At 41.3% G+C, this 25,805-nt stretch overlaps 2 protein-coding genes across 4 annotated transcripts; one reads left to right on the top strand and one right to left on the bottom strand.

Annotated features, from left to right (window-relative positions):
• Positions 1–438: 438 nt before the first annotated feature.
• Positions 439–12,097, bottom strand: rpa3 (replication protein A3). Its single transcript, XM_034234008.1, has 4 exons — positions 11,901–12,097; positions 11,739–11,813; positions 4,034–4,145; positions 439–606 (listed from the first exon to the last, which is right to left on the bottom strand). The coding sequence occupies exons 1-4, from the start codon at positions 11,997–11,999 to the stop codon at positions 524–526; spliced, it is 369 nt and encodes a 122-aa protein (XP_034089899.1). The 5' UTR covers positions 12,000–12,097; the 3' UTR covers positions 439–523.
• Positions 12,098–12,569: 472 nt separating this feature from the next.
• On the top strand, positions 12,570–24,673 carry umad1 (UBAP1-MVB12-associated (UMA) domain containing 1). Of its 3 annotated transcripts, XM_034234009.1 has the most exons (6): positions 12,570–12,731; positions 17,585–17,675; positions 21,965–22,053; positions 22,238–22,270; positions 22,427–22,459; positions 22,794–24,673. In XM_034234009.1, the coding sequence occupies exons 2-6, from the start codon at positions 17,594–17,596 to the stop codon at positions 23,061–23,063; spliced, it is 507 nt and encodes a 168-aa protein (XP_034089900.1). In that variant the 5' UTR covers positions 12,570–12,731; positions 17,585–17,593; the 3' UTR covers positions 23,064–24,673. The 3 variants fall into 3 exon arrangements, with proteins under 3 accessions (XP_034089900.1, XP_034089901.1, XP_034089902.1); XM_034234010.1 differs by lacking the exon at positions 22,427–22,459; XM_034234011.1 differs by lacking the exons at positions 22,238–22,270; positions 22,427–22,459.
• The last annotated feature ends 1,132 nt before the right edge of the window (positions 24,674–25,805 follow it).

The raw sequence follows: 25,805 nt of genomic DNA, 5'->3' as shown, positions 1-25,805 counted from the left end.
CTATAAACAGCTGCGGGCAGCAGAGACTCTCAGAGTCACGGACATGAATTCATAGATCAAGGCAGACTGGTTCAGACTCTCCTGTTTTCCGGTGCTTGAACAAACCGCTCTACACCGCTGGCCGACATGTCCCTAAAATGAAGTCCGAATGCATGCGCTGTCATCTCCCCACACAAACACAACAGCCTGCAATGCAACGGCTCTCTCCTGTGGGCTCCACTTCCTACTTAGCGCACCGGTGACTTTCTCAAACTAAAATGAATAAAAAAGGAAAAAAAAAATATATATTTTAGTTCTGATCAAAATGAAATGTTTTATTCTGAGAGAAAAAAAATCAGAATTTTGACTTTTTTTCTCCAAAAATTATTTTCTCAGAACAAAAATTAAAAAGAAAAATTAAGAATTTCCTGCAAAATGAAATGAAACCGTGCGACTGGATGTTCTGGTCTTTACACATTTTAATTTGAATGACAGAAGTTATTTAATAAAACACATTTTGTACAACAGAAGAACAGGACAGAACTCATCCGCTGAGAGCCATCTGGAACGGGTAGTGCTGCGGGAAGTCATGGATCACTTTCAGAGCCTCAGTGTACAGCTCCAGATCTGAAGAGGACAGAAGACACGATGAGGACACGAGGAAGACATTAAGAAGACATGAGGAAGACACGATGAAGACATTAAGAAGACACGATGAAGACAAGAAGACATGAGGAAGACATGAGGAAGACACGATGAAGACAAGAAGACATGATGAAGACACGATGAAGACAATAAGACATGATGAAGACACGATGAGGACATGAGGAAGACACGAGGAAGACACGATGAAGACATGAGGAAGACATTAAGAAGACACGATGAAGACAAGAAGACATGAGGAAGACATGAGGAAGACACGATGAAGACAAGAAGACATGATGAAGACACGATGAGGACATGAGGAAGACACGAGGAAGACATTAAGAAGACATGAGGAAGACATGAAGAAGACATTGAGGAAGACATGAAGAAGACATGAAGAAGACACGATGAAGACAAGAAGACATGAAGAAGACATGAGGAAGACATGAGGAAGACATTAAGAAGACACGATGAAGACAAGAAGACACGATGAAGACAAGAAGACACGATGAAGAAGACATGATGAAGACATGATGAAGACAAGAAGAAGACACGATGAGGACATGATGAAGACATTAAGAAGACATGAGGAAGACATGATGAAGACAAGAAGAAGACACGATGAGGACATGAGGAAGACATTAAGAAGACATGAAGACACGATGAAGACAAGAAGACATGAGGAAGACATGAGGAAGACATTAAGAAGACACGATGAAGACAAGAAGACATGAGGAAGACATGAGGAAGACACGATGAAGACAAGAAGACATGATGAAGACACGATGAGGACATGAGGAAGACACGAGGAAGACACGATGAAGACACGATGAAGACATGAGGAAGACATTAAGAAGACACGATGAAGACAAGAAGACATGAGGAAGACATGAGGAAGACACGATGAAGACAAGAAGACATGATGAAGACACGATGAGGACATGAGGAAGACACGAGGAAGACATTAAGAAGACATGAGGAAGACATGAAGAAGACATTGAGGAAGACATGAAGAAGACATGAAGAAGACACGATGAAGACAAGAAGACATGAAGAAGACATGAGGAAGACATGAGGAAGACATTAAGAAGACACGAGGAAGACACGATGAAGACAAAAAGACACGATGAAGACAAGAAGACACGATGAAGAAGACATGATGAAGACATGATGAAGACAAGAAGAAGACACGATGAAGACATGATGAAGACAAGAATAAGACATGAGGAAGACATGAAGAAGACAAGACACGATGAAGAGAAGACATGATGAAGACATGATGAAGACAAGAAGAAGACACGATGAAGACACGATGAAGAAGACATGATGAAGACATGATGAAGACAAGAAGAAGACATGAGGAAGACATGAAGAAGACAAGAAGAAGACATGATGAAGACATGAAGAAGACATGATGAAGACAAAAAGAAGACAAGATGAAGACAAAAAGACACGATGAAGACACGATGAAGACAAGACATGATGAAGACATGAAGAAGACAAGACATGATGAAGACATGAAGAAGACATGATGAAGACACGATGAAGACAAGAAGAAGACACGATGAAGACAAGACATGATGAAGACATGAAGAAGACATGATGAAGACACGATGAAGACAAGAAGAAGAAACGATGAAGACAAGACATGATGAAGACATGAAGAAGACATGAAGAAGACACGATGAAGACAAGACATGATGAAGACATGAAGAAGACATGAAGAAGACACGATGAAGACAAGAAGAAGACACGATGAAGACATGAAGAAGACATGATGAAGACACGATGAAGACAAAAAGACACGATGAAGACACGATGAAGACATGAAGAAGACACGAAGAAGACACGATGAAGACATGAAGACATGAAGAAGACACGAAGAAGACATGAAGAAGACATGAAGAAGACATAAAGACACGAAGAAGACATGAAGAAGACACGAAGAAGACAAAAAGACACGATGAAGACACGATGAAGACATGAAGAAGACACGAAGAAGACACAAAGAAGACATGAAGAAGACACGAAGAAGACATGAAGACACGAAGACATGAAGAAGACACGAAGAAGACAAAAAGACACGATGAAGACACGAAGAAGACATGAAGAAGACACGAAGAAGACATGAAGACATGAAGAAGACATGATGAAGACACGATGAAGACAAGAAGACACGATGAAGACACGAAGAAGACATGAAGAAGACACGAAGAAGACATGAAGACACGAAGACATGAAGAAGACACGAAGAAGACAAAAAGACACGATGAAGACACGAAGAAGACATGAAGAAGACACGAAGAAGACATGAAGACATGAAGAAGACATGATGAAGACACGATGAAGACAAAAAGACACGATGAAGACACGATGAAGACATGAAGAAGACACGAAGAAGACATGAAGACACGAAGAAGACACGAAGAAGACATGAAGAAGACACGAAGAAGACATGAAGACATGAAGAAGACATGATGAAGACACGATGAAGACAAAAAGACACGATGAAGACACGATGAAGACAAAAAGACACGATGAAGACACGATGAAGACATGAAGAAGACACGATGAAGACATGAAGACATGAAGAAGACACGAAGAAGACATGAAGAAGACACGAAGAGGACATGATGAAGACACGATCAAGACATGATGAAGACAAAAAGAAGACACGAAGAAGACATGAAGAAGACATTAAGACATGATGAAGACACAAGGAAGACATTAAGACATGATGAAGACACGAAGAAGACACGATGAAGACATGATGAAGACACGATGAAGACATGATGAAGACATGAAGAAGACACGAAGAAGACACGATGAAGACATTAAGACATGATGAAGACACAAGGAAGACATTAAGACATGATGAAGACACAAGGAAGACATTAAGACATGATGAAGACATGATGAAGACATGAAGAAGACACGATGAAGACATGATGAAGACATGAAGACACGATGAAGACACGATGAAGACACAAAGACACGATGAAGACACGATGATCCACGTTAATGTCTCTTAAGAATATAGATCTGTTTTAACCTGAATTAAAAATCGTGTCCTTTGATGTAATGTGTGCTTTGTTGTTAATGCAAACTAAAATAATTCCAAGTTCTGAGTTCATTTTTAAAACTTCAAAAGTCAAATGTTCTATTTCTGAAAATGTTTTTTTCAGACTTTCTTTTCTCATAAATCTGTGAAAAAACACTGATATCTTTTCCAACATCCAACATGTTGATGTTTTAGTAAATAACATCCAGAGTTGATCCTTCAATTAATTCAGAAACAAGAAGAACCATTTCCACGTCAACATGTTTAACATTTGGCTTCTTCTCAAAACTCTGAGAAAAAGTCTAAATGAATAAAAGCTTCAACAAAGAACTGAATATGAAAGCTCACCGAAAGGAACGCCCTTGTCGTCTCGCAGCAGGTTGTAAGTCGTGGCCATGATGACTCCTTTATTGGAAACCATCCCGATCACCTCCACGACTCCACTCAGCTCCTCGTCCAGCTGCGGGATCGATAACACGTTTTATTGACTGGATAAAAGGTATTTGTACCATTTGCATTATGTATAAAGATGAGATACACTTCGTTAAGCCCGTATACACAAGTACTGGATATAAAATGCACTGTTTTCACACAGACATCTAAACAGTGTTTCCCATACATTGATTTGTACAAGTAAATATCGTCCGCCACAATTGGATCTCATTTAATTTTTATTTTGGTGGTCTACTGCAGTGGTTCCCAACTTGGGGGCGCCCAGTAGTCTTCAATAGGAATGTGTCTTCTGCCGTAAAGTGTCCACACCGGGCTTTTCTGCATGTTTAAAACACCGTCATTGTCCATGCCGGTTTCAGTTGGATTATTTGTCAGTTGCTCCGATCAGATCGGTCTCCTCCATTTTGTAGATTATTTACGACTTTTGAATCCACAGAAACACATCGGCAAAATCCGGCTTACTTTGAGCACGTGTTTTAAACAGTTTAATCCCTTTGTGAATTGTTTCCACTTGCGCCGTCCTTTAATGTCTTCATACAGCGGGAATCCAAATGAATGAATCCTGAGTCCAATAACCATCAAAGTCGCTCCAATAGTGCTCCTTGATTACGCTTTCATCCTCCTTTAACAACATACTTCACATTCATCCAGTTTGAGACAGCAGTTGATGCATTTTGAGACTTTGAAACTTTAATTACCGCTGTTGCGATTGGGATTTTTGGATGGGGGTGCATTTGTGTTAATTTTTTAATGAGTGGGGTTTGGGGGGGATGAGTAATATTTAACTCAACATTCCTGTTTTCGTTCTTCAATTAAACAAATAATTGTTCAATTAAATAATTAAAACTTGTTCTGTTCTACAAAATCTGTTGAAATGTCATGTTTTTTTGTTTAATCTTGCATCGAATATTTCCAAAATTCCCAGGAAACCGGAAACTTTCCGAAAAGCTCAATCCAAAATATAACAAACAGGAAATATAAAAGTACACTATTGGATCATTTTCTATTTGTTTATTATCTAACCTTTTTTACCTCCTTCCTAGAATTGTAATATTACGTTCAGAAGCTGCATGTGTGCAAAAAGTTTTTTTTTTTTTTTTTTTTTAATTCTTTATTTATTTGGGGTCACATTATTTTATAATACAAGTACAGTTTTTCAAATCATATATCTTTAGAGACCCAAAAGTGACAAATGAAATAGCAAACAAAATTAGTCAAAATAAAATAAAAACGAAAAAGTACACAGGGGTTGTTTGAAATAGCAAATGTCTACACATGCATTCATATCAACATGCATATATGCATACAATACACACACACATACATGTGTCCATACATACACATCTATATACATTCAATCGGTGTATAGGAACAGTCAAACAAGGGATGGTCGTCTTTGGGATATGTCAATTCTCCACTTTTTCCATATTTCCTCAAATGTGTTTTCCTGTAGCCTCATTGAGAATGTGATTCTTTCCATGATATAGATTTCGTGGATTTTGTCATACCAGTTGTCAAGAGAGGGGATGTCTGCTTTGAGCCATTTTCTAGTTATTGCTTTTTTTTGCTGCAACAGTAAGAATTCCAAATAATTGTTTGTTTTTAAGTTTGAGGGGATTGAATGTACGAGCCCAAATAGAAATTCATCCCAGTTTAATGGGATTTTTTCCTGTAGTATTATTTCAATTTCTACATGGATCTTTTGCCAAAAAGTTACTATTAAAGGGCAAGTCCAAAACAAATGGTAGTGATGTGCTAACTGAGAACCACATTTCCTCCAGCAGCTGGGGGGCCCTAGCTGATGTGATGACTGGGCAGGGCTGAAAAAATACCTGCTCAGCATCTTCCAACTAAACATTCTGTAGGTGCCTGAGCTAGAGATCTTCCATTGAAAAGTACAGTAGCTTGTCCAAACTTCGTCAGGGATGGTTTTTTATGTTTCGTTTTCCCATTTGTGTTTTATATAGAAAGTATTTTCCTTTTTAATATCTTGAAGAGCTTGGTAAAGTTTGGAGATTACTTTCATCCCTGTGTCTGATGTGTATGCACTGGTGAAAACTATTAATAAAGGGTTTTCAAGGGCCTTCTGGCTGTCTGACAGGGAACTATTTAAGTAATGGCGTACCTGTAGAAATCTAAAAAAATCACCGTTATTCAACCCATATCGTTTTTTTAATGTTTGAAAATCAAACATAGTTCCTTTGCTGAAAAATGTGCAATATGAAGTAAGTCCATGTTTGGCCCAGCCTTTAAATGTTGTATCTAGCTTGCTTGGGGTGAAATCAAGATCATGTGAGCACCATCTTAATATCTTCATTTCCTCCAGCAAGTCACTCCTGGTGATGGCCCTCAGCCATAGTTTTAAAGAGAGGTTGATCCAGCGGTTATCTTTTTCCAGTAAGTTTTTAATATGTTTTTTATCCCCTAACCTTGCCTCGATTGGTACTTCTCCTGATACATTATTCTCAATTTCTTTCCATCTAGCTCTGTAGTCTGGCTTGCACCAGCAGAACAAGCTTCTTAATTGGGCTGATATATAGTAGTCCTTCAAGCAGGGGAGCGCTACTCCTCCCTTGTTTTTTGCTAGTTGAAGAGTACAGAATCTAATCCTTGGTTTCTTCCCTTGCCAAATGTACCTTGATATGGTTTTATCCCATTCGTTAAACTGCTTGTCTGTGATTTCAATTGGTAGATTCTGGAAAAGGTATAAAAGTCTAGGTAGGATGTTCATTTTCACTGATTCTATTCGAGATTCAAAGCTCAGCACTGGGATCAAGTTCCATCTATTTATGTCTTCTTTTATTTTCTGATTTAGAGGGTTGAAGTTTAGTGTATACAAGTCCTCTGAATCTTTAGAGATGTTTACTCCCAGATATTTTAAGTGGTCCAGTTCCCAATTAAGAACAATGGTCGAGTTTATATGTTGGCTTGGCTTGTAATTAAAGCTCAGTATTTGGGTTTTTGTTATATTGAGTTTGTACCCTGAGACAGAACTATAAGTATCCAAAAAGGTCAGTAAACTCAAGAATGATTCATCTGGGTTTGACAGGTATATTAATATATCATCAGCAAATAATGATAATTTATGTTCCTGGCCATATACTTTTATGCCGGTAATATTGTTATTTTGAGTAACCCCCAAACTCAGAGCTTCGATATAAATTGCGAATAACAGAGGGCTAATTGGACATCCCTGTCGTGTCCCTCTCTCAAGGTTGAAAGAATTTGATATGGCTCCATTTATTTGTATTCTTGCATAAGGGTTGTCGTACAATGCTTGAACAGTATTAATAAATGTCTTGTGAAAGCCAAACTTTTCAAGAACTTGGTATAGGAATTTCCAATTAACTCGATCGAAGGCTTTTTCTGCATCAAGGCTCAAAAGTACTGCCTGGAGTTTGTTTTTGGATATATGTTCAACTATATGTAGAGTTCTGCGGATATTATCTTGAGTTTGCCGTTGTTTGATAAATCCTGTCTGATCTAGATTTATTATCCGAGGGAGGATTTCTTCGAGTCTTTTTGCCAAAATGTGGGTAAAGATCTTATAGTCTTGATTTAGCACACTTATTGGACGATAACTTCCACAGTCACATTTGTCTTTCCCTTCCTTTGGTATCAGGGAGATTACTGCTTCGCCCCATGAGGGGGGAGCTATACCTGTCTGAAGCACGTGGTTAAAAGCATCCCTCATTGTTGGGATCAGTAGATCCATCATTTCCCTGTACCATTCAGAAGGGAAACCGTCTGGGCCTGGGGCTTTATTGGGTTTTAAATCAGCGATTGCCTTTTCTATTTCTTTTCCCGTAATTTCTCTAATTAAATTGTGATTTTGCTCATCCCTCACTTTAGGGAAAGTGATCAAGTCAAGGAAACTCCTGATGTTGGTTTTATCTATTTTAGGCTGTGTGTATAGGTTTTTATAGAAACAGACAAACGTTTGTTGTATGTCTTTTAGATTACTATGTATAATACTTGTTTCAGGGTCTTTTATTTTGTAAATTGTGTTTTCTACCTGTTGTTTTTTTTAGTTTGTAAGCCAATAGTTTTGCTGATTTACCTCCTACCTCATAGTAACTTTGTTTTAGAAAGATCATTTTATTTTTTATGTCGTTAGAGAGGATTTCATGGAGTTCGTTCTTTTTTTTATCTATTTCCATTTTAGTTTTTGTATTTAGGGTTTTCTTATGTATATTTTCTAGATGTTTTAGTTCTGTTTGAAGCAGATTTGTTTTCTCTTTTCTTTGCTTATTTATGTTTGAGGAATAGCCAATTATTTTTCCTCTTAGGACAGCTTTGCATGCATCCCACAAGATTATTGGGGACACTTCTCCATTGTCATTGTCGTTCAGATAATCTTTTATATCGGTCCTGATTTGAGGCCTAATTTGGTTAAGAATTCCTGTGTTCAATCTCCAGATTGTGCTTTTCCTTTCTAGTCCTAGATTTAGTGCCATGGAGACCGGGGCATGGTCTGATAAGTCCATGGTCCCTATACTGCAATTTTGGACCCTGTAAAAATCTTTCTGATACATAAACAGATAATCGAGCCTTGAATATACTGAGTGTGGGTGTGAGTAAAAGGTAAAATCTTTCGTAGACGGATTTAGGTCTCGCCATATATCTGAGAGCCCTAGGTCTCCCAAGATCAATGTAATGTTCTTGGTGATTTTTTTCCCTCCTGAGGGAAGGGGTTTTGATGTATCTAAAGTTGGGTTAAGTCTAACATTGAAATCTCCCCCACAAATTAGAATTCCTTGGGCCTCCAATGTTATTATTTCAAAAATGTGTTTGTAAAATGACCATTCAGATCCCGGGGGGGCATATACATTCAGGAGGGTAACTAAAGTACCCTCCAAATTTCCCCGAATCAGTACATATCTCCCATCTTTGTCCTTTTTTTCACATGTGCATTCAAAGTTTAATTTACTGGAGATTAAGATTGTTACGCCCCTCCTGGATCCCTTTCTGTATGAGGATGAATATGAACTGAAGTTCCACTTTTTAAGTTTTTGGTGTTCCTGTTCTGTTAGATGAGTCTCCTGAAGGAGGGCTATTTCAACTCCATCTCTTTTTAATTTTGACATGACTTTATTCCTTTTAATTGGGTTTCCCAGACCGTTCACATTGTATGTAATTACTTTAATTGACCCTTTACTCTGCATGCTGATTATTTGCCTTTATTTTAAATCCATGAGTTCCTACATTTAAATCATTTCCAACATCCCCTGTTGTATATATAACATTAATAAAATACAAAACTATAACCAAAAAAAATGTAACAGAATAATATCCACAAACATAAATGACATTGACTTCCAGATTTAAGGCCACATATTGTGCCTTGGAGTGTTGGAATGTGGAGGGAAAGTCTCTTCCTCTTAGTGATGGAAGGGGGCCCTCTTCAGCCCTTAAGCTGATACATAGGTCCATAAAATACAGAGGGTAGCAAACCGACCCAAAATGTGCCCACATGTGCCCGTGGTATAAGCGTTCTATTCAGTTTGATCTCAACCTTTGGGTAGAGAGGAAAATAATAATAGTAAAGGCAAGGAGGAAGGAAGAAAAAAGAAAATAGTCTCAGTGCTACTTATCAGGTATCCCGATGTCGAAAGCTTCGAAGCCGTTCCTTGAAGTGTAACTTGGAGCTCGGGTGCAGTTGATCTCCTCGCTTTCTGCTGGGTTCCCAGGTCAGCCGGTTAATCTGGTCCATTAACGAGCTTGGGTTCTGCAGGACAGTCACTGGTATCCCTCTCTTCACCATGTCTGCTGTTGCCTCCTCAGCCGAGTTGTAGACCACTGGATTGTCCTCATAGAACACTTTAATCTGGCCGGGAATGGGCTCTGGAATCTTATGTTTCTTTCCTTAAGTGCCGATTTGGCTTCCGCATACTGCCTTCTCCTTCTCTGCAATTCAGGTGCGTAATCGTGGTCCACGTTGACCTTTTTTTCTTTGAAATAAAAACCCTTTTTCTGCCAGGCTTTTTTGATTACGTCTTCTTTCATTTTAAAATTTGAGAATTTCACCACCAGTGATCTCGGTGAGGCCTCTGCCGGAGGTTTGGGGCCGAGCGCACGGTGCGCCCTCTCGATCTGTAGCGTAGAGGGGGTCAGTTCCAGGCCTTTAACTAGTAGCTCTTCCACAAAAGCGATCACAGATGTCGACATGGCTTCTGCACCTTCCTCTACTCCGTAGATCCTTATGTTCTCGCGCCGTGTTCGTCCCTCCAGGTCCGTCAGTTTAGCCTCGGTCTGTACCTGTAGCTTCACTAGGCCTGTCACCACCTCTTCCCATGACTGGATCCTGGTCTCCGCTGCGTCAATTCGTTCCTCTGCTTCCTCCATTCTTTTGTTAATTTGATTGATGTCTTCCTTTATTCCATTGAGTTGTTGGCAGGAGTCTTTTCTAAAGTCTCGCAGCTCTTTTAGAATTAAACTCATATTAGCCTCCCCGCTGTGATCTGCGTCATCTGGCTGCTTGTCATCATCCATGCTGTTGCTTGCTTGAGACAGCTGATCGATTTCTTCCTCGTCGTGCTTTTTACTTTGGGTATTGATTTTCTTTCCCTTTCTGGACATTTTTCGTTAGTCCGATATTTCCCCGTTGATTTAAATGCTCTCAGAGAGTTGGATTGCGTTGTTCGGACAGTGTTTTTAGATATTTTGGGTCGGGAGCGTGTTGCTCTATGCTTCCATCTCTGTGTCGGACCGGAAGTCTCGCAAAAAGGTTTTAACCTGAATATCTTAACTCAGATTTTATTTTTCAAATTTTTTCTCAGTTTAATTTAAAAAAACTTTGACAGCGAATAAAAAAAAAAGTTCTCATAATTCTGAAGGAAGTTCCTTTCTGAAAACATTGATCATTTTTTTTGTTTACAAATCTGAGAAATCTGAGATTTTCTCTGAACAATTTTGTATTTATGGAGAAAATTCAAATTTTAAACGAAAAGGATCCGAAAAAAAGTCAAATTAATTTAGACTTTTTCTCAAAATATTAATTCGGAAATCTGAGAAAAAGTCTAAATTAAACATTCAGACTTATTTTTAAATCTGAATTATTTGTACTATTATTTTCCTCCTATCTTTTCCAAACACATATACATATATTTGAATTCCTCATTTGTGTTGCACTTTGCACCTATTGTATACAAAGTGCAATACAAATAAATCTTTATTAATATTATCAATATAAAATAGGAGGATATCCATTGCATCTTAAATAATGTCAAATAACAGGAACTTCTAGCCAAATAAAATCATTAGATCGCTTCTGTACACATGTGTTGTTCAGTGTTATCAATGGTCATACTGTTCTGACAGAGACACGACACTAACTTCTAAAAAAACACTTTATTGTAAGAGGTTTTAACGATTAAATGTTGTTAAAACGTCCAAAAGATCAAGACATGACATCAATATGCTAGATATGAAAACATAGGATGTAGTTTTAGGTAAATTACAGCTTTCACAATATAAGAATACACTGGTGTTTTTTATGGGCTAAAGAGTAGCTCCTAATGATGTAGAAAGGCCTGTAAATATACTATGTAACACCTGATAGTGACACTAGTTAAAGTAAAGTAATAATAGGAGTACTCACAGGATCATTCAGCTCCACAGTGGCCGTTTTCCCTTCTCCATCACAGACTGTGAACGTCTTCCCCGACGGGTGGACCTAACATGGCGGGAAAACCAACACGTTAATCCATGTTTTAACCGTTAAAACAACCTTTTAACTCCACTTTTATAAACTCATACTGACCTTTTCCACACGACCGACGAAGCAGACGGGTTTGTTGATGTTCTGCGACAACATAGAGCAGATTATTCTGGGTTTCGGGACGTCATATATTCCTGCCATTTTGAAGCTGTTCACTGAAGGAGCCAAGACGAGACAATACTGCGCGGGAAATGTGACGTACGTTCGGTTTGTTGTCACGTGTTATTCTACCCGGGCGGGGTTTAAATATGTACGTTCGAAAACGGTTTGCTTGTAATGACGGGAAACGCTGGAGTTAAAATCGATCGTCTTTTGACGACATATCCGCTGTGCTCTTACATGTTGTTCCCCGGGATCACCAATCATTAGTTCCGCTGTATTATTGTGATAATAATAACATTAATACATTTTATTTATCATGTGTTCAAAGACTCTTAACAAAGGTAAACAAATCAGATAACACATCCAATTAAACACAAGCAATAAAGCCACGTTTATCACAAGGACACAGCATTAATAGGGTTATTTAATTTGTTTTATCATACTGATTTGCACCATTAGAACTGACTGAAATAAAGGGCATTAAAGGTTTGTAAATGACTCTTGGTTAATACAGTTTATAAATAATAATAATAATAAAGTTGCGCTTCTTGTAACATAAAGCTGGGGTTGTAAGCGGAACTGTGTGTGGCGTTGTTGTTTCTACACGAACACGGAAGGTCAGGCACGTCGGTGTCATAACAACAACTTCCCTGTAAAAAGAAACAACGGAAAATATATCAGGTTTTATTTTGGCTAAAATAACTCTTCTGAACTTCGTGGACTCAAAGAAACAGAAACATGAGATCCTGAAGTTAGAGAGAAGAACTGAAAGTAAGACGTTTTGACTTTAAGAGGAATTCATTTGACTTTGTTGTTAAAACTAGTTTCGATAACTAGAAAGATTTGCTCAAATACTTCAGTACAATTTAGAGGTACTTGTACTTTACTTGAGTATTTCCATTGTCTGCTACTGTGTACTTTTCCTCCACTACATGTATTTATACCTTTAGTTACTTCTCAGATGTGGATGAATGATGTGAAATCTAATCAAGTGTTGAATCAGACTTTAGTTCCACCTGGAGTAAATCCACCAGCTACCCTGCAGTATACAAAGTACTTCAAACTAGCTGCACCTTCACCAGCTTTGAGAACACTTTCATGATCAATCATTATAAAACATATCATATATATTATTCTGAAATGGACCAATCTGCACAACGAATACTTTTACTGTCCTTCACTATATTTTGATGAGAATACTTTCCTACTTTCACTTGAGGGACATTTTGAATGCAGGACTTTTACTGTAACAGAGTATTCCTACACTCTGGTACTTCTACTTTGACTCAAGTACAAGATCTGAGTACTTCTACTTTGACTCAAGAACAAGATCTGAGTACTTCTACTTTTACTCAAGAACAAGATCTGAGTACTTCTACTTTTACTCAAGTACAAGATCTGAGTACTTCTAGTTTTACTCAAGTACAAGACCTGAGTACTTCTACTATTACTCAAGAACAAGATCTGAGTACTTCTACTTTAACTAAAGTACAAGATCTGAGTACTTCTACTTTTACTCAAGTACAAGATCTGAGTACTTCTACTTTTACTCAAGTACAAGACCTGAGTACTTCTACTATTACTCAAGAACAAGATCTGAGTACTTCTACTTTAACTAAAGTACAAGATCTGAGTACTTCTACTTTTACTCAAGTACAAGACCTGAGTACTTCTACTTTTACTAAGTACAAGATCTGAGTACTTCTACTTTTACTCAAGCACAAGATCTGAGTACTTCTACTTTTACTCACAAGATCTGAGTACTTCTACTTTGATTTATGAAATCAATCATATCTCCTGAAGAAGAGCCTTTCTGTCTTCAGACCTGAACCTGATGAATACGTTTCACACTGACCTCCATGCTGTGTTTCAGACTAACCTCCATGCTGTGTTTCAGACTAACCTCCATGCTGTGTTTCAGACTAACCTCCATGTTGAGTTTCAGACTAACCTCCATGCTGTGTTTCAGACTAACCTCCATGTTGAGTTTCAGACTAACCTCCATGCTGTGTTTCAGACTAACCTCCATGTTGAGTTTCAGACTAACCTCCATGCTGTGTTTCAGTCTAACCTCCATGTTGAGTTTCAGACTAACCTCCATGCTGTGTTTCAGACTAACCTCCATGTTGAGTTTCAGACTAACCTCCATGTTGAGTTTCAGACTAACCTCCATGTTGTGTTTCAGGCTAACCTCCATGTTGTGTTTCAGACTAACCTCCATGTTGAGTTTCAGACTAACCTCCATGTTGAGTTTCAGACTAACCTCCATGTTGTGTTTCAGACTAACCTCCATGTTGAGTTTCAGACTAACCTCCATGTTGAGTTTCAGTCTAACCTCCATGCTGTGTTTCAGACTAACCTCCATGTTGTGTTTCAGACTAACCTCCATGTTGAGTTTCAGACTAACCTCCATGTTGTGTTTCAGACTAACCTCCATGTTGAGTTTCAGACTAACCTCCATGTTGAGTTTCAGACTAACCTCCATGTTGAGTTTCAGAGGAGAACCATGTTGAGTTTCAGACTAACCTCCATGTTGAGTTTCAGACTAACCTCCATGTTGAGTTTCAGACTAACCTCCATGTTGTGTTTCAGACTAACCTCCATGTTGAGTTTCAGATAACCTCCATGCTTGAAGTGTTCAAGACTAACCTCCATGTTGAGTTTCATACTAACCTCCATGTTGTGTTTCAGACTAACCTCCATGTTGAGTTTTCAGACTAACCTCCATGTTGAGTTTCGACTAACCTGCCATGTTGAGTTTTCAGACTAACCTCCATGTTGAGTTTTTCAGACTAACCTCCATGTTGAGTTCAGACTAACCTCCATGTTGAGTTTCAGACTAACCTCCATGTTGAGTTTCAGACTAACCTCCATGTTGTGTTTCAGACTAACCCTCCATGTTTGTGTTTCAGGGACTAACCTCCATGTGAGTGTTCAGACTAACCTCCATGTTGAGTTTCAGACTAACCTCCATGCTGTGTTTCAGACTAACCTCCATGCTGTGTTTCAGACTAACCTCCATGTTGTGTTTCAGACTAACCTCCATGTTGAGTTTCAGACTAACCTCCATGTTGAGTTTCAGACTAACCTCCATGTTGAGTTTCAGAGGAGAACCATGTTGAGTTTCAGACTAACCTCCATGTTGAGTTTCAGACTAACCTCCATGCTGTGTTTCAGACTAACCTCCATGTTGAGTTTCAGACTAACCTCCATGCTGTGTTTCAGACTAACCTCCATGTTGAGTTTCAGACTAACCTCCATGTTGAGTTTCAGACTAACCTCCATGTTGAGTTTCAGACTAACCTCCATGGTTGCAGATTTCAGACTAACCTCCATGTTGAGTTTCAGACTAACCTCCATGTTGTGTTTCAGACTAACCTCCATGTTGAGTTTCAGACTAACCTCCATGTTGAGTTTCAGACTAACCTCCATGCTGTGTTTCAGACTAACCTCCATGTTGAGTTTCAGACTAACCTCCATGTTGAGTTTCAGACTAACCTCCATGTTGAGTTTCAGACTAACCTCCATGTTGAGTTTCAGACTAACCTCCATGTTGAGTTTCAGACTAACCTCCATGTTGTGTTTCAGACTAACCTCCATGTTGTGTTTCAGACTAACCTCCATGTTGAGTTTCAGACTAACCTCCATGTTGAGTTCAGACTAACCTCCATGCTGTGTTTCAGACTAACCTCCATGCTGTGTTTCAGACTAACCTCCATGTTGTGTTTCAGACTAACCTCCATGTTGAGTTTCAGACTAACCTCCATGTTGAGTTTCAGAGGAGAACCATGTTGAGTTTCAGACTAACCTCCATGTTGAGTTTCAGACTAACCTCCATGTTGTGTTTCAGACTAACCTCCATGTTGTGTTTCAGACTAACCTCCATGTTGAGTTTCAGACTAACCTCCATGTTGTGTTTCAGACTAACCTCCATGCTGTGTTTCAGACTAACCTCCATGTTGTGTTTCAGACTAACCTCCATGTTGTGTTTCAGACTAACCTCCATGTTGAGTTTCAGACTGACCTCCATGTTGAGTTTCAGACTAACCTCCATGTTGTGTTTCAGACTAACCTCCATGTTGAGTTTCAGACTAACCTCCATGTTGTGTTTCAGACTAACCTCCATGTTGTGTTTCAGACTAACCTCCATGTTGAGTTTCAGACTGACCTCCATGTTGAGTTTCAGACTAACCTCCATGTTGAGTTTCAGACTAACCTCCATGTTGTGTTTCAGAGGAGAACCATGTTGAGTTTCAGACTAACCTCCATGCTGTGTTTCAGACTAACCTCCATGTTGTGTTTCAGACTAACCTCCATGTTGAGTTTCAGACTAACCTCCATGTTGTGTTTCAGACTAACCTCCATGTGTGTTTTCAGACTAACCTCCATGTTGAGTTTCAGACTAACCTCCATGTTGTGTTTCAGACTAACCTCCATGTTGTGTTTCAGACTAACCTCCATGTTGTGTTTCAGACTAACCTCCATGTTGTGTTTCAGACTAACCTCCATGTTGTGTTTCAGACTAACCTCCATGTTGAGTTTCAGACTAACCTCCATGTTGTGTTTCAGACTAACCTCCATGTTGAGTTTCAGACTAACCTCCATGTTGAGTTTCAGACTAACCTCCATGTTGTGTTTCAGAGGAGAACCATGTTGAGTTTCAGACTAACCTCCATGCTGTGTTTCAGACTAACCTCCATGTTGAGTTTCAGACTAACCTCCATGTTGTGTTTCAGACTAACCTCCATGTTGTGTTTCAGACTAACCTCCATGTTGAGTTTCAGACTAACCTCCATGTTGAGTTTCAGTCTAACCTCCATGTTGAGTTTCAGACTAACCTCCATGTTGAGTTTCAGACTAACCTCCATGTTGTGTTTCAGACTAACCTCCATGTTGTGTTTCAGACTAACCTCCATGTTGTGTTTCAGACTAACCTCCATGTTGACTTTCAGTCTAACCTCCATGTTGAGTTTCAGACTAACCTCCATGTTGAGTTTCAGACTAACCTCCATGTTGTGTTTCAGACTAACCTCCATGTTGTGTTTCAGACTAACCTCCATGTTGAGTTTCAGACTAACCTCCATGTTGAGTTTCAGACTAACCTCCATGTTGCGTTTCAGGCTAACCTCCATGTTGAGTTTCAGTCTAACCTCCATGTTGAGTTTCAGACTAACCTCCATGTTGAGTTTCAGACTAACCTCCATGTTGTGTTTCAGACTAACCTCCATGTTGAGTTTCAGACTAACCTCCATGTTGAGTTTCAGACTAACCTCCATGTTGAGTTTCAGTCTAACCTCCATGTTGCGTTTCAGACTAACCTCCATGTTGCGTTTCAGACTGACCTCCATGTTGTGTTTCAGACTGACCTCCATGTTGCGTTTCAGACTAACCTCCATGTTGTGTTTCAGTCTAACCTCCATGTTGTGTTTCAGACTAACCTCCATGTTGTGTTTCAGACTAACCTCCATGTTGTGTTTCAGACTAACCTCCATGTTGAGTTTCAGACTAACCTCCATGTTGTGTTTCAGACTAACCTCCATGTTGTGTTTCAGTCTAACCTCCATGCTGTGTTTCAGACTAACCTCCATGTTGAGTTTCAGTCTAACCTCCATGTTGTGTTTCAGAGGAGCATCATGCTGAGTTTCTTGGGACTCCGTAAAGAGTCGAAGAAATCTCCGTCAGAGAAGGAAGCCGACGGAGGCTTCGTCATCGTTGGTGAGAACATCTGTCTATTCTGATATTGAATTAAATATTCCTGTCTGTACATCAGTTTGTAGACAGCACATCTGAAGAGGGGGAACCTGTATTTAAATCCAGTCTTTTTATTTAACCATTTTCAAAGCTGACCTGGCCAAGAAGGCAGCAACGCTACACACAACACAGACCTATACAACACAGAGAACACAACTAAGAAAACAAAAGAGGAAAAAGCAGTCCCTACATTGAGCACATTAGGACAGTAAGAAAGGTACGAGTTATTACTGCAAGAGCAGCTGGTGGGAAGGACTTCAGACAACTTCAATTTAAAACATGCTATTGAGACAAGTGCCCTCAGTTTGAGGCGTGATTGAAGGTCATTCCAAGACCAAGGACCGTAATGAAAAAGACTCCTTTTCCCAGCCTCAGTCCGCACGGCAGGAACCTGGACCCGTACCCAGGCTCTGGGTCTGAGGCTGTGAGAGTCACAAACTGGAGCAGATCTGGCTCATATGTAGAGTGGAAGCTTTCCTAAAATGGCTTTATACATGAATAACAACCAATGCTGCATCCTACGCACACTAAGTGAGGACCATCCAGTTAGGCTACAGTGTGCAATGATGAGTCCTATAGGGTGTGTATATGTAACGCAGTGCAGCATGGTAGAGTAGGGATGTAACGATATACCAAATATCGCGGTAAATAAACGTCCCAATACCGTCGTGAGACTGACAAAATCTACCGCGATTTAAAAATGATGTATTTTATTTTTAAAAACACTTTTTTTTGTTTTAAACCTTTATTGAACCAGATGGTCCCGTTGAGATCATCGATCTCTTTTTCAAGAGAGACCTGTCCAACATGGCAGCAAGTAGGTTACAACATGAACATAAAACAACAGATAAAACAAAAGGACATGGTATTTACAGAGCTACATGTACACACCTAGAGACATTGACAAGTACCAACAGTATATCTATATCTCTGTCAATAAGCCTCACCTTCTTGGCAACAACTGTATTGTTTTTGAAGTGGTGGAGAGACAATGCACAGTTTGACCCACTGCTGGCACCCATGGCCAAAGCATGTCTCTCCGTCCCACTGAGGTGGCGTTAGACTTTTTCGCTGTCCGTCATTTTGACAGACAGGATCGTAAATATCCGTCATAATCCCTTATTACCCGTCGGGTCTGAACAGTTCACAAGAGAGCACGCTCGTGAACTGTCAACGGGGGGGGGGGGGCGCTGTTATGCCGTGGGTGCATGCACCTCGCGGGAGCGCACACAGCGTAAAGCAAAACCTCCCAGACATGTGTTGATCTGTACGGCAAAGTACGGTTTGGAAACTATATCACTTCCTTTTGGAGGGCATGCATAACACGGCATAACACCATGACACTTTAAAATACTGCTATCCTACTAACATGCTGTACAAATCAGATTTATTATTTAATAAAGAAACATTTTCCGAGTAAATTTTTTTGTATTTTTCCCTTTATTATTCAATATCGCGATAAATACTGTACCGTGAGTTTTTGGTATCGTTGCATCCCTATGGTAGAGTGGGTCAAGTGTGGCCCAAACAGAGGGACAGGCACATCTATAAATGGTATCACCGTAGTCCAGCTGGGACAGCAATAAGCCAGAGACCAACCTTTTACGGGAAGAAGTTGAAAAACAACATTTAAGTCTGTAAAGGAAGCCAAGAGTGAATTTCAATTTCTTAGTTGGAGGTGTGTTTTATAAAAAATGCATTCCAAAAAAAAAAAAAAGCTCTCCTCGTGTCTCTCTGAGTCCTGACTCCATCAGAGCTCCAGCTCTCCTCGTGTCTCTGAGTCCTGACTCCATCAGAGCTCCAGCTCTCCTCGTGTCTCTGAGTCCTGACTCCATCAGAGCTCCAGCTCTCCTCGTGTCTCTGAGTCCTGACTCCATCAGAGCTCCAGCTCTCCTCGTGTCTCTCTGAGTCCTGACTCCATCAGAGCTCCAGCTCTCCTCGTGTCTCTCTGAGTCCTGACTCCATCAGAGCTCCAGCTCTCCTCGTGTCTCTCTGAGTCCTGACTCCATCAGAGCTCCAGCTCTCCTCGTGTCTCTCTGAGTCCTGACTCCATCAGAGCTCCAGCTCTCCTCGTGTCTCTCTGAGTCCTGACTCCATCAAAGCTCCAGCTCTCCTCGTGTCTCTCTGAGTCCTGACTCCATCAGAGCTCCAGCTCTCCTCGTGTCTCTCTGAGTCCTGACTCCATCAGAGCTCCAGCTCTCCTCGTGTCTCTGAGTCCTGACTCCATCAGAGCTCCAGCTCTCCTCGTCTCTCTGAGTCCTGACTCCATCAGAGCTCCAGCTCTCCTCGTGTCTCTCTGAGTCCTGACTCCATCAGAGCTCCAGCTCTCCTCGTCTCTCTGAGTCCTGACTCCATCAGAGCTCCAGCTCTCCTCGTGTCTCTCTGAGTCCTGACTCCATCAGAGCTCCAGCGCTCCTCGTCTCTCTGAGTCCTGACTCCATCAGAGCTCCAGCTCTCCTCGTGTCTCTGAGTCCTGACTCCATCAAAGCTCCAGCTCTCCTCGTGTCTCTCTGAGTCCTGACTCCATCAGAGCTCCAGCGCTCCTCGTGTCTCTCTGAGTCCTGACTCCATCAAAGCTCCAGCTCTCCTCGTGTCTCTCTGAGTCCTGACTCCATCAAAGCTCCAGCTCTCCTCGTGTCTCTGAGTCCTGACTCCATCAGAGCTCCAGCTCTCCTCGTCTCTCTGAGTCCTGACTCCATCATAGCTCCAGCTCTCCTCGTGTCTCTCTGAGTCCTGACTCCATCAAAGCTCCAGCTCTCCTCGTGTCTCTCTGAGTCCTGACTCCATCAGAACTCCAGCTCTCCTCGTGTCTCTCTGAGTCCTGACTCCATCAGAGCTCCAGCTCTCCTTGTGTCTCTCTGAGTCCTGACTCCATCAAAGCTCCAGCTCTCCTCGTGTCTCTGAGTCCTGACTCCATCAGAGCTCCAGCTCTCCTCGTGTCTCTCTGAGTCCTGACTCCATCAGAGCTCCAGCTCTCCTCGTCTCTCTGAGTCCTGACTCCATCAGAGCTCCAGCTCTCCTCGTGTCTCTCTGAGTCCTGACTCCATCAGAACTCCAGCTCTCCTCGTGTCTCTCTGAGTCCTGACTCCATCAGAGCTCCAGCTCTCCTCGTGTCTCTCTGAGTCCTGACTCCATCAAAGCTCCAGCTCTCCTCGTGTCTCTCTGAGTCCTGACTCCATCAAAGCTCCAGCTCTCCTCGTGTCTCTCTGAGTCCTGACTCCATCAGAGCTCCATCTCTCCTCGTGTCTCTCTGAGTCCTGACTCCATCAAAGCTCCAGCTCTCCTCGTGTCTCTCTGAGTCCTGACTCCATCAAAGCTCCAGCTCTCCTCGTGTCTCTGAGTCCTGACTCCATCAAAGCTCCAGCTCTCCTCGTGTCTCTCTGAGTCCTGACTCCATCAAAGCTCCAGCTCTCCTCGTGTCTCTCTGAGTCCTGACTCCATCAAAGCTCCAGCTCTCCTCGTGTCTCTCTGAGTCCTGACTCCATCAAAGCTCCAGCTCTCCTCGTCTCTCTGAGTCCTGACTCCATCAGAGCTCCAGCTCTCCTCGTGTCTCTCTGAGTCCTGACTCCATCAGAGCTCCAGCTCTCCTCGTGTCTCTCTGAGTCCTGACTCCATCAGAGCTCCATCTCTCCTCGTGTCTCTCTGAGTCCTGACTCCATCAGAGCTCCAGCTCTCCTCGTGTCTCTCTGAGTCCTGACTCCATCAGAGCTCCAGCTCTCCTCGTGTCTCTGAGTCCTGACTCCATCAAAGCTCCAGCTCTCCTCGTGTCTCTGAGTCCTGACTCCATCAGAGCTCCAGCTCTCCTCGTGTCTCTCTGAGTCCTGACTCCATCAGAGCTCCAGCTCTCCTCGTGTCTCTGAGTCCTGACTCCATCAAAGCTCCAGCTCTCCTCGTGTCTCTGAGTCCTGACTCCATCAAAGCTCCAGCTCTCCTCGTGTCTCTGAGTCCTGACTCCATCAGAGCTCCAGCTCTCCTCGTGTCTCTCTGAGTCCTGACTCCATCAGAGCTCCAGCTCTCCTCGTGTCTCTGAGTCCTGACTCCATCAAAGCTCCAGCTCTCCTCGTGTCTCTGAGTCCTGACTCCATCAGAGCTCCAGCTCTCCTCGTGTCTCTGAGTCCTGACTCCATCAAAGCTCCAGCTCTCCTCGTGTCTCTGAGTCCTGACTCCATCAGAGCTCCATCTCTCCTCGTGTCTCTCTGAGTCCTGATATTGATTGTCGTCCCTTGTGATTAACGCTGTCCTCTGGTCTCCAGGAGAGACGCTGGAGGAGCAGAGGGGGAAGACTCAGAGTCTGAACGTCGCTCAGCCGTCTTCAGGGTACGTCATCGTGCAGCCGCCCAAGGTGAGGTCTCAATAAAGAGTTCATATTCATCTCATGTGGAGATTTCTAAGTGTTCAATATTTAACAAACTATCCATCAAATATTATGTGTTGTACATTTTATTTTATATTTCTCTTTTTATTGAGTAACTTTCACAGTTCCTTCGTGATAATGAAATCCTTCTCTCTCTCCTCTTCCTCCTCAGGCCTCCTGTCCGTACCCCTCTCTCCCCTCTGAGGTAAAGCGTCCCGCCCCTCCTCTTTCTTTTCCTCCTCTTCGTCCTCCTCCTCATCTTCCTCCTCTTCCTCTTCAGGCTTCTTGTCCGTACCCCTCTCTCCCCTCTGAGGTAAAGCGTCCCGCCCCTCCTCTTCCTCCTCCTCCTCTTCCTCCTCAGGCCTCCTGTCCGTACCCCTCTCTCCCCTCTGAGGTAAAGCGTCCCGCCCCTCCTCTTCCTCCTCTTCGTCCTCCTCCTCTTCCTCCTGCCCCTGAACCCTCTCTCTCAGTGAGACATTTTCACATTCCCATGTTTCTAAACATATTATTCGTTTCTGTATTTTATTTTATTTAACCTCAAATACTTTTTATGTTTGTATAAATATTTGTATTTAATGTTTATCTTTTTACTCTAACTTGTGCTTTTATAAAAACATACATATATTTATTTGTATCATTCTTTAATTATAAAATGGAGCGACTCTCCCCGTTTCCCCCGTGATAATGAAACCCCTCTCTCTCCTCTTCCTCCTCCTCTTCCTCCTCAGGCCTCCTGTCCGTACCCCTCTCTCGCCTCTGATATAAAGCGTCCCGCCCCCCTTCCTCCCCCCTCCTCCTCTTCCTCAGTGGGGGAGTCTTCCTCCGTCCTGCCGGACCTCCTGGAGGACGTCCCCTTCTCTCTGTCTCCTCACGTCCTCACAGTGATGTCCAGCCTGCAGCTGATCCCAGACCTGCTGCTGAACCCAGAGCTGAGCTACAACCTGAGCAGCTTCCAGTACGACTTCAGCCTGGAGAACTCCGTGCTGCGCAACGCCTAGTCTGCTCACTATGTCAGGGAAGAGTCTTTCTGCTGTCCCTTTTCCTCCAGTGTCCTATAGCTGTTAGTGCATGTAAATGGTCTGCAGAGGCTCAAATCCGCTGTTCCTGAGCCTATAGTGACATCGATAGCTCTCCAACACATGGTACGTGATAGGCTAAGGGGCGGGACATCTCTAAGCTGTTGACCAATCACCAGAGAGCCGGCCAGCTAACTTAAAAAAATAGAGAAATTGATACAAAAAAGAAATTCTGACTTTAAAAAAAGACTTAGAATAAGTGTCTTTCCCTGGTTTGAGGGTCTGCTTTCTGTTATTAACCACATAGCAAAGGGTTATCTATTTTGTTTTGTGGAAGCACCAATATTTGCAGTATCTGGGATCCAGACGTCGTGATAACTCGCAGTGCTGGAGGTGGAAGTTTAAACAAGACGCTGGTCTACAAACTACGGACGAATTTAAGAGATGATTTTGCAAAGACCACGAAATAAAAGCCTTTATTGGAATAAACTGCAAAGTCATCAGGTCATTTAAGGACGTTGCACTTAAAGCAATGACTGTAATTACATCTTAGTGACAACAATCTCCTTCCCACGTCATTAAACACAGTCTGCAGTAAATAAGGGACAGAAATAATAATATCTATTCATGTGCAGCATGTCGGGAACTGCTTTTACTGACGAGCTCTTGTGCAATTTATATATATTTGACATTTTAGGAAATACTTTTTGACTCAAACCCTCTCCATGTTTGAGTTCGGCTTCCTTTCATTTGTCGTTGCTTTATCCATTAGTTCACCTGGGTTCACGGCACTCGCTTATATCAAACCATCAAATCGTTTAGTTTCTGCACGTGTGACTCCTGTAGACATCGCCCGTCAGAGAGGATCCATGTTTACATTTAATCAAAGATGTGTGTGTGTGTGAGGTGTGTTTTGCTTTTGGTTGTGTTTTAAGTGTCTGGGGAAAATCACTTATTGTAATTCTTTAAGAGCTGAGACTTTAATCACCTTAATAGAAACAAGTACATGTTTACCTGCTGTCTTGATAAATTAACGCAGTAAAACAACAAACATACGGACCCTCGTGATGCCCTAGCTTTAATGGTCAAAGCCCAACCTGTCCTCTTGTAAGCCACTGAAATAATGAAGTCAAACTAGTATTGCGTAACTCTGTTGTTACTGATGGAGTGACTGCAGGTAAACCACATTATCCTGACTTTAGAAGAGCAGTTATAGTGAAAGTAGCTCAAGTGTCTGCGGGCGTTGTTATTGCACAGCCTCTGTGTTCTAATCATTTGATTCTTTGAGAAATGATGGTACTTTCATCAACCAAGTAACAATCTGTTGTATTGCTGTGAAAACACAGGACACATCACTTCCTCATGTGTGTATGTGCAGTACATGAATACCACGGGTGTTTTCTTTTGAATAAGTGTGTACATATGAGCGTTTAAAACCAAGTAGAAGAATGCATAAGGTGAGGATTTAACCCAGGACTTGTCTGTACCTTTGGATTGTTTGTACCTGAACAAACCTGATGTGCCTTTAATAAACAGCCAGTCTGATGGTCTTTTAGGATGAAGTACTAATAAAAAAAAAAGGTTGAACCGTCTTTGATGTGTGTTTTTAATCTGTTCAGTGGACACAACCTTACTATTTACACTTGTGTCTTACCGGTCTTACATGTATAACATCTTAAGTATACACTTCATGTTACAGTTAAATATGTAAGCAAAACATACACAAGTACACAATCTGAGTACTTCTACTTTTACTCAAGTACAAGATCTGAGTACTTCTACTTTTACTCAAGTGGCCTACAAGATCTGAGTACAAGTACTTTTACTCAAGTACAAGACCTGAATACTTGTACTCAAGTATAAGATCTGAGTAGTTATACTTTAACTACAATATCTGAGTACTTCTACTTTTACTCAAGTACAAGATCTGAGTACAAGTAATTTTACTCAAGTACAAGATCTGAGTACTTCTACTTTTACTCAAACAAGATCTGAGTACTTCTCCTTTTATTACACGGTCTGAGTAGGCTACTTATACTTTACTTCATGATCTGAGTACTTGTACTTTACTACCTGAGTACTTCTCCCTCCTCTTCCTGGATCCTCCGCTGCTGTTATCGGCTCTGACAGCAGGCTGGTGCCCGGGCAGAGGCTCTCTCCGCCGGATAGCTGCATCGCCTGAACACCCCCCCCCCCCCCCCCCCTGCTCTTCTGATCGCAAAGGTAACTTTATGCACATTCATCTAAAAATGCAACCATCGTGGTTTAAATAGCTTGGTGCTAATTTAGTGTCGTATGTGTTGTATGTAGCAAAGCTTCACCAAACTACCTTAACACATGTGACAATTTCACCATTTTGCAATAATTTAACACTATAGGTGCTTTAAAAATAGACTTTACTTATTGTTTATGATCAAATACAAGTTTTTCTTAAATTCGGGGTGTGTTTAGTTTACTATAAAACATTATAATAATATAAAATCCCATATTTAGCCGTTTCCCCACCATCCGTCATCAGGCGCCACGTTGTGTTTTGGTCAGAGGAAGCTAGTGGAAATAAGGGCTGAAGCAGCTCAAAAAACGACATTTAATAAAAAGTAGTGCATGTTTGGAAATATAATGCACGCCGAATTGTAAAGTAGAGTGTATTCATTCACATAAAGGATGTGCTCTTTTTATTAAGTTTATATAACTTTTACAATTACCAAGTCCACCTTAAAACGA

This window comes from Gymnodraco acuticeps, unplaced genomic scaffold, assembly GCF_902827175.1.
Source record: "Gymnodraco acuticeps unplaced genomic scaffold, fGymAcu1.1, whole genome shotgun sequence".
Taxonomy (NCBI): Eukaryota; Metazoa; Chordata; class Actinopteri; order Perciformes; family Bathydraconidae; genus Gymnodraco; species Gymnodraco acuticeps.
The sequence above is the reverse complement of the archived record's forward strand: the minus strand, read 5'-3'. Positions and strand labels throughout refer to the sequence as shown.